Raw genomic sequence first — 12,039 nt, 5'->3', positions numbered from 1 at the left:
CCACTTTTTAAAGATGCCTTTTTATCTCTCACTGCTTCTTTTACATGGTTAAGCCACAGTGGCTTTTTTTAATTTGGGATATACATTTAAGTTACCCCTCTATTATGGTGTCTTTGAAAAGTGTTCATGCAGCTTGCAGGGATTTCACTTTAGTCACTGTACCTTTTAATTTCTGTTTAACTAACCTTCTCATTTTTGCATAGTTCCCCTTTCTGAAATTAAATGCCACAGTGCTGGGCTGTTGAGATGTTCTTCCCACCACAGAAATGTTATTATATTATGGTCACTATTTCCAAGTGGTCCTGTTATAGGTACCTCTTGGACCAGATCCTGCGCTCCGCTCAGGACTAGATCGAGAGTTGTCTCTCCCCTTGTGGGTTCCTGTACCAGCTGCTCCAAAAAGCAGTCATTTAAAGTATTGAGAAATTTTGTCTCTGCATTTCATCCTGAGGTGACATGTACCCAGTCAATATGGGGATAACTGAAATCCCCCACTATTACTGAGTTCTTTATTTTGATAGCATTTCATCGTCACTATGACTGTTTAGAGATGTATATTTCTTGTACTTATCAATATAAGGAATAATTGCGTTCAAACTCTTTGCAAAGCCTGTGTATTATGTGCTTCACTTATGTGCCCCTGGAGAGGTACTGTAAACTAAAGTGCTCAAAAGGTTGGATTTCTTGAAGGGTGTGCTTGAGCTACTGTGGTATCTTGGGGGTCAGAACAGACCTGGTCCCTAGACCTGCTGGACCTGGAAGACCCACTTCCATGAAGAATTAAACAATCTGTTTGAGGAAGCGTGCAAGGGAATATTGAGCCAGAGATGGTGGTTGGAGCTCACCGAGACCCAGGGAAGCTTAAGAAGTGTATAGGTTCCAATATGTTGGCACCCAAACAGCAGCCTGAGGAGTTTTACCAGAGCTGTCACACCCTGCCTTTTATTTTACACATATTAAACATAAACCAGCCATTTGCAATTGTCCTGTTATCTTATACTTTAAACTGTTTTGTTTCCAGCTTCTCTAGTTTCCTTTTTTCTACTTTATATATGCTATTTATACTCTTTGCTCCTTTTAGAATCCTCCCTGTATAGAGAAAAATGTATTAGCTTTGGAGAAGACTGAGCTCTGTGTGCTAAAGTACACAAAGAAAACTAGATGGTGATCAGAGTTTCTGTAGGCAAAGGTCATAAGTAAGGAAATTGGGATTTTAATTTGACAGTCAGAAGACTGAGATCTAGCTTATTTTCCCTGTTGATGCTGGATCTTCACTTCATAGCAGTGATAATTTAACTTTCAGCTTCATGAACTAATCGTGATCCCTGGTGAGCCAGCAGGTCATGTGGTACTAGCTCTTTGTTTCCAACAGCTTCTGCAAACAAACATACAGGTTCTTGAAGGCCACACTATATATTATAGACTATCTGGAAGTGAGCTAGCCTAACTGCCCCCATTAGGAGCTTCAGTACACAAGAGAAGAGGTAGCAGGAGCTGCCTTCATGGACCACCACCACCAGCATTAGGTGAACATTTAGAGAGAAGGGTTTCCAGGTTCATTCTTCCCATGTAGTGATGTGGGAGAGAGAGGTTATGTCAAATTGAACATGAATAGCCCTTTAACATGTGATGTATTACTTGCCCAATATTTCACAAATTATGATCCTCTAGTTTGAGAGAAAGCAAAATGTGCCCCACACAATGGCATAGATGGTCATAAAAACAGGACATACCAAGCTGAGATTTTTCAGGACACATAGGGCAGTAGTTGAGAATATTGCAAGACAATTTGTTTTCGAACAATGATCTTAGCAAACCCATGCCTCCATGGTTTTATCATCGAGTCACACTAAAAGATAAGAGTTTGTCCCTATGTATGTTTTCCTCTGAATAAAGGAAGTCTGCTTTAAGATGTTTTACTCATGTAAATTGACTTAAGTAGTCTGATTTTAACAGCTTGTTTTGTTAGATATGGCTATATTATTCTAGAATAGCACCTATACACCATGAATTATTCCCTTCCAAGTAAAAAACCTACCAAAACAAGAGACTCTCCAATGCACATGCATCTCCCCATGGAGAAAAGATAAGAGAACCAAAACCACATGACAGATGCATAGTCACACTGCTAAGCACACTATTGGAAAGTGCTTATACTAGTCATCAGTGTAGTATGAAAATTCATCACTACAGGCACTTTCCCGCCCCATGTTCTTAAACTCCTAAACATAAGTTCATTGTTCAAATGGATTTGAACAAAAGCTAGAGACGAGCAAGACTGGGTAATGAGATAAGAGTTACCTCTGCTTACATCACTGGGATAAATCAAGGACTCATTGGTGTAACTGGACCATAGGGACAGTGTTTAAGATTCTATATGAAAAGTATATGCAGCACTCATGGAATTAGATATTGAGCTAGAATTGTTGACCACATGAGTAATCAGTAATAGGCAGGCAACAGTTTTTCACATTAATAAATCCAAATCGATAATTTAACAAAAGTAAGATTACCTCCAATGCTCATTTAGTTACCTTTTGAAATAGTTAGTGCTGGGGACCACTGTGACCGTAGAATATCAAGACAAATGCTGCCATTACTGTTAATATTTGGATGATAGATTCTTGTTGTAAATGCAACCTGCAGAAGAGGGGAAATTTCAGTTTAGGCTCACCGATGTAGGCTATACAACATACCACCATGTAGATTTATAGAAGCCACTCACCTTAGGTGGTTTGAAAGGGTAATCTGTTGGGAAGTGAATTGTCAGGAAAAATACTCCACCCTGATAGGGACTGTCATTCTGTTAAAATAAAGAATCATTATTAGAAGAGAATCAACTTCAAGAGAATCAACTTTACATGGAGTTGTGAAATTCATATACTTACCGGTCCCATTATTGTAGCTTGCCAATGGAACACTGAAAAGAGGAAAACACAAGTTACTTACTATAATTTCTAATCTGAAAAAGTTCAAGTATTTGCCATTAATCACCAAAGCACTGGTCAGTAAACCGTATGCATATGTAAAACTATCTTTTGAAGAAGGGGTAGAGCGGGGGTGGGCAGAGGGCCACATCTGGGAATAGAAATTTCATGGCCCGCCATACATGTTCACAAAATTGGGGTTGGGGTGCAGCAGCGGGTGAGGGCACAGGCTCCAGGGTGGGGACAGAAATGTGGAGTTCAGGGTGCAGGAGTTGGCTCATGCAGGGAAACAGAATGCGAAGGGAGGGGGAGGGCTCCGGATGGGGGTGCGGATTAGGGTGCAGGAGGGTAATCCAGGCTGGGACAGAGGGGTTCAGAGAGCAGGAGGGGGAATCAGGGCTGGGAGAGGGAGTTGGGGCACGCGGAGAGGCTCAGGGATGCAGACTCCGGGAAGCACTTACCTTAAGCAGCTCCTGGAAGCAGTGGCTATGTCTCCACTCCGGCTCCTATGGGGAGCGGTGGCCAGGCAGCTCTGCACACTTCCCTATCCGCAGGCACCACCCCTGCAGCTCCCATTGGCCTCAGTTCCCAGCCAATAGGAGCTGCGGGGGTGGTGCTTGGGGCAGGGACAGTGTGGAGAGCAGAGCCCCCTGGCTGCCCCTACTTGTAGAAGCAGGGTGATGCCGCTGCTTCCAGGAGCAGCCCCAGACCCTGCTCCCCAGCTGGAGCTTGAGGACCGACTTAAAACGGCCTGTGGGCCAGATCCAGCCCATGGGCTGTAGTTTGCTCACCCCTGGGGTAGTGTAGTAAGCCAGGAAACTCCTACATGAAGGCCCAAGACTCCACACTTACATGAGCTGAAATACTTAGTACCACACCAGCAATGCAATCCCTAGAAGTCTAAATCAAACCATTCACATACCATCTATCCATACTCCCATCCTATAAGACACCATACATTTTGCTACAGTACAAATCTACACTGCTACACATCCAATTGTACAAGATCAAGGTCAAATATTCAACTACATAGGGACAGTTGACAAGATTTTTTTAAACTAGTTTTTAAGCTACAAGAGTGAATAATCTTTAAAAAAAATCTAAAGAAAAGTTTGAGCAAGAAAAAAGCCTGACCGACTATACAGGCAAAGAGTGAAACTGACTGTACAAGTTATCAACTGCACAAAGTTAGTACTTTTTGCTAGCTTCTTTCAGTTCTAATGATACTGAGGTATTAATTCTAGTACCATGGTACCAGTACAAGTAACAACTTAGAATACAAGATTCAGACAGACTTAATAAGGCCCTAACAGTGAAACTAGACCAATTTTGGATGTGTAGGGAGGTGTGTGGGAAGACAGTATCTAGACAGAAGCCCTGGGGCTCCAGGCAGGCGTAAGGGTCTGCCTGCATGGGTCTATTTGCAAGCTCTAGGTCTAAGTTTAGTGTTAAGACAATGGCAACAAACATGAAGAGTATGAGTATACGAAAGACTGATATTTCAGAGGGATTGTAAGTTGGCTGTAGATCAAAGAACGTATATGGTTAGTTCAGGTTATGCACTTGACTATTGGTTGTACATTATGTAGAGTGTTTAGAGTTGCCCAGGATAAAAGACTGCTAAAAAGTCAGCAAGTCTCAACATTTGGGCTCAAAATACATTTGTAAACCTTGATGGCTTGTCACAACCCAAAGATTTCTCCCCTGCCGAGGCTACCCCAGACCAGATGTCCCCCCTCCCCTGCAGGGGTCCATCAGGGTGCTCAGAGCTAAGATTCCAGATGCTCTGGCCAGATGTGAACAGCGGAGGACCTCATACAGTGGCAACTGGGAGTGGCAAGCTGAGATACCCCAAAAATAGCCTCTCCCCCATAGCCCAGGGAAGCAAATGGCATTATGGGGCAGGTGAGATTTGGGGACCTGGAGGTGAAGTGGGGAGATTAGGGTATAGTGTGGAAGGAGTTGTGGGTTTGGAGAAGGAATGGGGCAAAGAGGTGGCGAGCCAATAGCTCCTCCCCAAAAAAATACAGCCCCCACATAAGGCCCATGGGGGCAGAGGGTAAAGAGGTGGTATGACAGAAGGAATCATCCAACTATGAGGGAGAACCACCTCAGGGGCTTGGGATGGGGGCAGGCATATGGAAGACTGCCAGGGTTGCAGGGCAGGGGTTACATCGGGGCCAGTATTTCCCAGCTGCCCCCTCCTTGCTCTTGTCCCATGGGTCTGGGTGGGCTCAGCTCCCCGCTTCAGGTATCACAACCTTTGAGGTCACAGCACCACTCAGGTTTGACCCAGATCCCAACAGGAGCTGGCTAGGCCTGGATTGATGAGAGTGGCATTGTGACCTGGCAAAGGGGGTCAGAGCACCACTCACACAAATTTGGCCTGATTTTCATAATGATGCGGAGCCAGAGAGAGAGCTTGGCCAAACCCAAGCAGCGCTGCAACTATGTGCAACAGGTCGCAATGCTCAGAGTAGGGAGCCCAGCTGGTGACTCTCAGGTTGAGAAACCCTGCTATAAAGGAATATAAGACCGCATGCTGTAGGACATAGGCAAAAACTTTATGGGGTTAGAAAGAAGTTTCTCCCACACAGGAGATTTAATAAAATATTCTCTTTGGCATTTCTTGCTTCCTCTGCAAGATGTTAGTCAGAGTTCAAGACAGGACACTGGACTAGACCACCATTAGTCTGATATCCTACCTTCCTGTGAATGTGTATGTTTGTGTGGAAAGGAATTTGTCCAGGAGTCTGTCCTGCCCCCATCGCTCCTCAGCTGGGGGGGGGGGGGGGGGGAAGGGGGTCACTGTATGGGGACCTGCTCCCCCATCCACCCAACCCCAGTGCATCTGGACCCACCTCATACCCAGATTGCCCTGCCAAGCCTCACACCCTGCACCCAGAACCACCACTGACCCCGAACTCACACTGCAACAAGCCTCACCCTCTGCATCTGGAGCTCCCCTGCACCTAGACCCTCCCACCCCTGCCAAGCCCTACCTCCCTGCATCTGGACCTCACCTTGCAGCCAGACTGCCCCCTGCACTCAAACCCCCACCCCAACAAGTCCCATCCCACAGGCACCTGGATGACCCTCACTAGCTCCCCACACACAGACTCCCACCTCACTGAACCCTACCAAGCCAGCACCCAGACCTGCACCTCATCAAGCCAGTGCCTGGACCCCCCCTCCCTCAGCTGAGCCCTCCAAACCCAGACACCACCCCCCACCAAGCCCCAGCCACCTTCACCAGGACCCTCCTGCAGAGCCCTATTGTGTCTGCACTCAGACCCCACCCCCAACGAGCCCGTTCATCCAGATCTCCCCGCGCACTTGGAACCCCACCACCACCAGGCCACCCACAGCCATACTGCCCCACACAGAACCCGGTCACCCGGATCTCCCCTCACTAAGCCCATCCATACTTTGACCCTGCTCGGCTGAGCCTGCCTGCCTGCATCTAGCATGCTTGGCACAGAGGGGCAGGGCCCCAGGGTGTTTCTGGGACAGTCCTGGTCCTTGTACTGTGTCAGGGTCAGGTGCAACTTTACCACTGAACCCATGTTCCGGGAGGGGGAAGAGGGAGCACAGGGTGATCTACCAGTGTAGAGCCAGTGGCCTGTGCTCCCCACTGCCATGCTGGAGCCTCCACATTTATTTACTGACAAATAAAATTTGTCAAATTTTAAAATATGGTGTGCAGAATTTTTTGGCACAGAATACCCTCAGGAGTATATAGAGCAGTATAAACAAGTCACTGACTGTATGAAATTTTAGTTTGTACTGACTTCACTAGTGCTTTTTATGTAGCCTGTTGCAAAAGTAGGCAAATATCTAGATGAGCTGATATACCCCCGAAAGACCTCTGCGTCCCACCAAGGGTACACATACCCCAGTTGAGAACCACTGCTCTAAAAGAAGTCAGACTCCTAGATGTTAACATCCTGTTTTAATATGTATGGTGGATCCCCAATTTTTCTTCCCTACTTTAAAAACAAAACAAAAAAACACAAGTATGACCCAGATATCCCCTTAATACAACCATAGCTTGATGTGGAGATTGAGGATGGAGGTTCTTTCGGTGTCTAAGTTGTTTGACCACACTAAGAATGTGCCCTCACATTCTTCCTCAGAGAGGATGATATGGAGCCCTCTTCAAGGCTAAAGTAGAGGTAACTGGGGATGTGCAATTTGTATCAAACTACAACAATGCATTTCTGTTATTAATGCTTTAAGGGGTTTTTTTAAGCCAAGATTCTTGTCATGCATCTTTTGTGCAAAGGTTATATTATTTTATGTAAGGGTTATATTTAGTGTGACAACCTTATTTCAAAGCTGCTCCTGTATACACCGTAGTCCTGACTGCATCCTCTATATAAAGGCAGATAACGCATCACAAGAGATGTTAAGTCTGGGTATCTTGCTGGTTTAGATAGGAACTCTGATAGCTACTCCAGCATTTTACCTGCTGTTGTAGCAGTAAGTCATGTTTTCCACTGTTCATACAAGAGAATTTAAGATGTCTGCAATAATTAAAGAGTGACTGGAAGATCTCCACTACCAGGAGAAAAATATTAAGGTGTTGGAGTAGTATCTGGAAGCGTACATGGAGTAACATCTAGCATTATTTACGATTTTCCACTCAGATAAGACTTTCTCCAGCTTCAGGAAATACTTGTACTCTTGTGAGTTAGGAATTCCCATTTTAGAGATAAGAAAGTGGAGGCCAGTGCCAGTATTGCCTATGAATGTGCATGCTAGATGCCTTATTACTCAGGCAGTACTTACTGTCATCTCCAACAGGCCCTGCTGAACACTGTGCTGGGGGATCACGTGCCAGGTCATTCAACTCCTAAAAGAAAGAATGGATGGACAGTTGATGTTTCACTTAATCCAAAAATCAAATCACATTTTGCCTCCCTAACAAAAGACTGACGGTACTTCAGCAGCACTTTTCCCTCAATGGTGTATTCCTAAACTTCAAATGAAACTTTGTTTATCTGGTGAGGATAATTTCTTACTATGTGAAGTTGGTTTTGAAGTTTAACCAAAACCTACACTCATGACATCAATCTTTTGTCCCCTGTAAGCAGTGCTGAACTAGCTTCCTTTTCAGCCAACATACTCAGAAGACCATGTTCCATCTTAGCCTTAAATTCCTTGCACTTGCATCTTCAGTTCCTTCCTTTAGATTGTTCTCTACCATTTTAATAAATTAGGGATAGGATCTCAGATAATATAGAAACTAATCAGGTCTGAAAAGTCGATTATCCTGCTTCAAGTTATTTCCATTTAGCTATTTGTGCTTTGATAGGGCATTCTTAAATGTTCACAAAGTTAAAATAGGTGACATTAAATCCCACTTTTTAAGCCTGGGCCATGTAACAAAAAGGACGTTAGGAACACAGCCTTAATCCATACCAGACCTCCCAAAAATCAGACCTTTACCCAAAAGGTAAAAATGGCCTACGAATAGGGAAATGAAAGTTACCTGCATGCTTCTGCTGTAGTGACCAGCAGCTATTAGTTCAGTGTATGAAGTAGCAGTACCTTCCCTGCACGATCTACAGCATTAAGGACAGAGATACCTTTTTGCTGGCCCATCCTCCTTCACTCCCACAGACTAGGGAAAGAATGTTATCTTCAGAATTTGAACTTGTTATGCATGAAGTTGCTGACAAGCATGTAGCCCTCAAACTTAAAGAAAGTAAAGAGTGTGTACTAAATGCCCAACCAATGGTCAAGTTAGACTGAAGACTCTCATTTTGGAAGTCTCAGGCTCCCATGGGCGCTGGAGTCAGCGTTTCATGGTTCAGAACATTTCTGAAGGAATTTCAATACAGTTTTAAGTAGCCACAGAATTTTGAACTTCAGTCCAGAACACAAATAAAAAAATCCTAAAAGTTGCATGCTTTATGAAGATTTCCAAAAATGACTATTACAGATTTACATTTTATGTAAGTAATAGATTATCATGGATAATCCAAATGTTAACAAGTTGGTCCCACTAGATTTTCCTAGACATCTTACTGTGTTTGAGACACTTTCTCTTACAGTTCAGGGTATTGGGGATTTAAGCAGGAAGCAGTGCCGCCCAGTAGACAGAGCTACTAACAAACTCAGATGTGGGTTCTATTTCTGACTCTGCCACAGACAAGCTAGGTGACCTTAGGTCTCTGACTCAGCTTCCCCACCCGTGAAATGGGGATAGATACTGACTTCCTTTGTCAAGCACTCAGATCTACTGAAGAAAGGTGCTATGAGCTAGGTGTTAGGTAGATTGGAGAGGTTTAGTGCCAAAAGGGGTTCTTGTTACGAGTTTCCCTGCATTTACTGAACTCCTTAATTTCAAGGTGTTATAAATTAGCTGTTTTGATTAAGCATTAAGGTGGTTTTGAGAATTTTAGGTTAGGGTATTGTGCTTTTAGTTAACTTTTGGAAGCATTGGTTTATTGCCTAGAATGCTACATAAACATCATGAAATTATTTTCCATTTGGAACATCTACCACGCTTCTTTCTAGTCAGACTATGCTTAACCAAGTACCAAGATCCAGCACACTCTACCCTACCCCATAAACAGAGGGTTCATTGTGTGTGTGTGTAAAGAGAGGTCAGTCTTCCCCTTGGAACTTCTGCTCCTTCTCATACCCAAGTCTGGAAAACTCAGAGCTCCCAAGCCCCTACTGCTGAGAGAAGTGCAGCATCTGACTATTGTTTTCTGGATGACAACAAATTTGGGGAGAGGAACAGAGCTTCCTTTCCTCCTCACATCCAGGGTTTTGTGCCTCCTCAGAAATTCAGTTATACCTCTGCTGCTTACAGTTTTCCATGAAATTTACAGAATATAAATCATCTTTTGCTGAAGTATTGTTCAGGTTGTAACAGCCAAGAACAAGTGGAAAAGAAGCATCGCCCAGGAAGCATTCATATGGAAACTCAGCTTTAAGAACCTTCTACTATTTGCAAGTTTCTGGCAAATCCAGAAGTTACACCTCTACCCCGATATAACGCGGTCCTCAGGAGACAAAAAAATCTCACGGTGAGACCGTGTTATATCCAACTTGCTTTGGTCCTTCTGTTCCTTGTTCCCTGACCGCCCCCTCCAGAGACCCCCATCCCTAATCACCCCCAGGACCCCACCCAACCCCCCACACCCTGCCCCCTGATTGCTCCAACCCCTATCTACACCTTCCCCCCCCGCCCCAACAGGCGCTCACCAGCAGCGCTCCACTCCGCCACCTCCCAGCTGCAGCACTCCGTTTCCCGCCACCAGTGAGTGCAGGGAGGTTGGGGAAAGGAAGACCTCTGCACTCACCGGCGGTGGGAAGCGGAGCTCTGCTTTTCTTGCCCCAGCCATGTCACTTGGTGGTTGTGGTGGTGTGAGAGAGAATTGCATTGGGGATAGGTTCCACACCCACCTGCGGCGGGAAGTGGAGCACAGCAGCTGGGAGCTGGCGGAGTGGAGTGGGCTGGGGCCAGGCTGCTCCGCTTCCGATGAGTGCAGGGGGGAGAAATCCCTGAGCGACACAGCCGGGGCAAGGGAAGCGAAGCGGACTGCTCCCAGCCCCCCGCTAATCCCCTGGGCCACTCTGGGACTGCGGGGCCCCCAAAACTGCCCCCCCCCAGGCCCTGGGGGCGTGGGGAGGGGAAGAGAGCCCCTGACTGCCCCCAACACCGTCTGCCCCTTAGCCAACCCCTTGGTCCCGGCCCAGCACCCTTAACATGCTGCTCAGAACAGCGTGTTGGAGCTTTACCGCGTTGTATGTGAACCCGTGTTATATCAGGTTGCGTTGTATCGGGGTAGAGGTGTATTGTGGGTTTTTAATCTAATCAATACTTTGACACTGGATTACATTTTTAGCTACAACTGAACTGAAACCAGTCATCTAATAAATCAAGAAATATTCGCATTAAACAGTTCCATCAAAGATTTACTTACAGTAACCTATTTACGCACGTTTCCTCTATAAATGTCACTAGAATAGGTCTCTAAAATAAATCCTTTATGACTTAACTTCTACCTCCCATAGCACAGCCTGCCAGGGTTTATACACAAGCCTTAAAAAGAGGCCTTGAATCAAAACTGGCTCCACTAAAACTTTCATTCTGGTTCTTAGTAGGACTAACCCACATTTGAATATCTATAGTCAGATCACTGACAGTATTTGAGGCCTATGTGGAAACAGTGGTATTGAAGAGCAAGAATCAAGATAGGTAGCTGTAATGGGAGGAAAGCTTGCAATGTAAATGCCACCAATGGATATATAGCTAATACCTTTTCAAAAGTTAAAGTACATTTTAAAATCCCTATCTATCCCCTACCTACCATCTTTGGAGAGGCAGTTTAACAAAGCCCACATCTAATTAAGGGTCAAATATACTACTTAACAAAAGGAAGTGAAGCTTTATTTAGATTTACTTGCTGTTTCATTTCTGTACTGTGACTTTGCAACACAAGGGGCAAATAAAGGCTTTTAGATCAGATCCTGTTCTCAAGTATTCCACAGTTTAAATGCTTCCAAAATTGGATTAAGTCTCTCCTAGGCTGTATGTACATACCTACACAGGGACTCCCATGGCTCCACTTGTGCTTGGGGCAGTGGTAGTTTGCTTAAGTGATCTCTACCATCTGCTGGGGAGCCTACAACCATTCCTCAGGCCAGGCTGAGGGGTTTCCAAGATGTGCTGCTCATCAAGCTTGTGCCCCTTCAGGAAAAGCAATGCTTCAGCCCCACTCCATGCCAGCAAAAGGACTTATGCACCTCATGCTGTCTGAAAACAACTCTGGAGTCGCATGGGACTGAGGTCCCATCCCTGCCCCTCCATCTCCTTGACTGGACAGAAGAGGGAGCTGCAGGGACTCCGGCCAGCCTGAAGACAAGCAGTAGAAAACCCACTGCCTGTTGTCAGTGGAGAGATTAAAGAGGCTAGGACTTTTCGGCTTGGAAAAGAGGAGACTAAGGAGGGATACAATAGAGATATATAAAATCATGAGTGGTGTGGAGAAAGTGAATAAGGAAAAGTTATTTACTTGTTCCCATAATATAAGAACTAGGGGCCACCAAATGAAATTAATGGGTAGCAGGTTTAAAACAAATAAAAGGAAGT

General features: G+C 45.1%; 1 protein-coding gene across 3 annotated transcripts in view; it reads right to left on the bottom strand.

The window, feature by feature from the left end:
• UBE2D2 (ubiquitin conjugating enzyme E2 D2) overlaps positions 1-12,039 on the bottom strand; it is a 42,856-nt gene that overhangs the window by 19,640 nt on the left and 11,177 nt on the right. For 2 of the 3 annotated variants that reach the window (XM_073356031.2, XM_073356032.2), the window contains exons 2-5: positions 7,719-7,782; positions 2,889-2,920; positions 2,726-2,803; positions 2,535-2,640 (exon numbers count right to left, since the gene is read on the bottom strand). In XM_073356031.2, the coding sequence (XP_073212132.1) occupies positions 2,535-2,640; positions 2,726-2,803; positions 2,889-2,920; positions 7,719-7,782 (280 nt within the window). Of the gene's footprint in view, positions 1-2,534; positions 2,641-2,725; positions 2,804-2,888; positions 2,921-7,718; positions 7,783-8,421; positions 8,554-12,039 lie in introns of all 3 variants that reach the window. The other variant, XM_073356033.2, reaches the window with a different exon arrangement.

This window comes from Lepidochelys kempii, chromosome 8 (assembly GCF_965140285.1).
Source record: "Lepidochelys kempii isolate rLepKem1 chromosome 8, rLepKem1.hap1, whole genome shotgun sequence".
Lineage (NCBI taxonomy): Eukaryota > Metazoa > Chordata > Testudines > Cheloniidae > Lepidochelys > Lepidochelys kempii.
The sequence above is the reverse complement of the archived record's forward strand: the minus strand, read 5'-3'. Positions and strand labels throughout refer to the sequence as shown.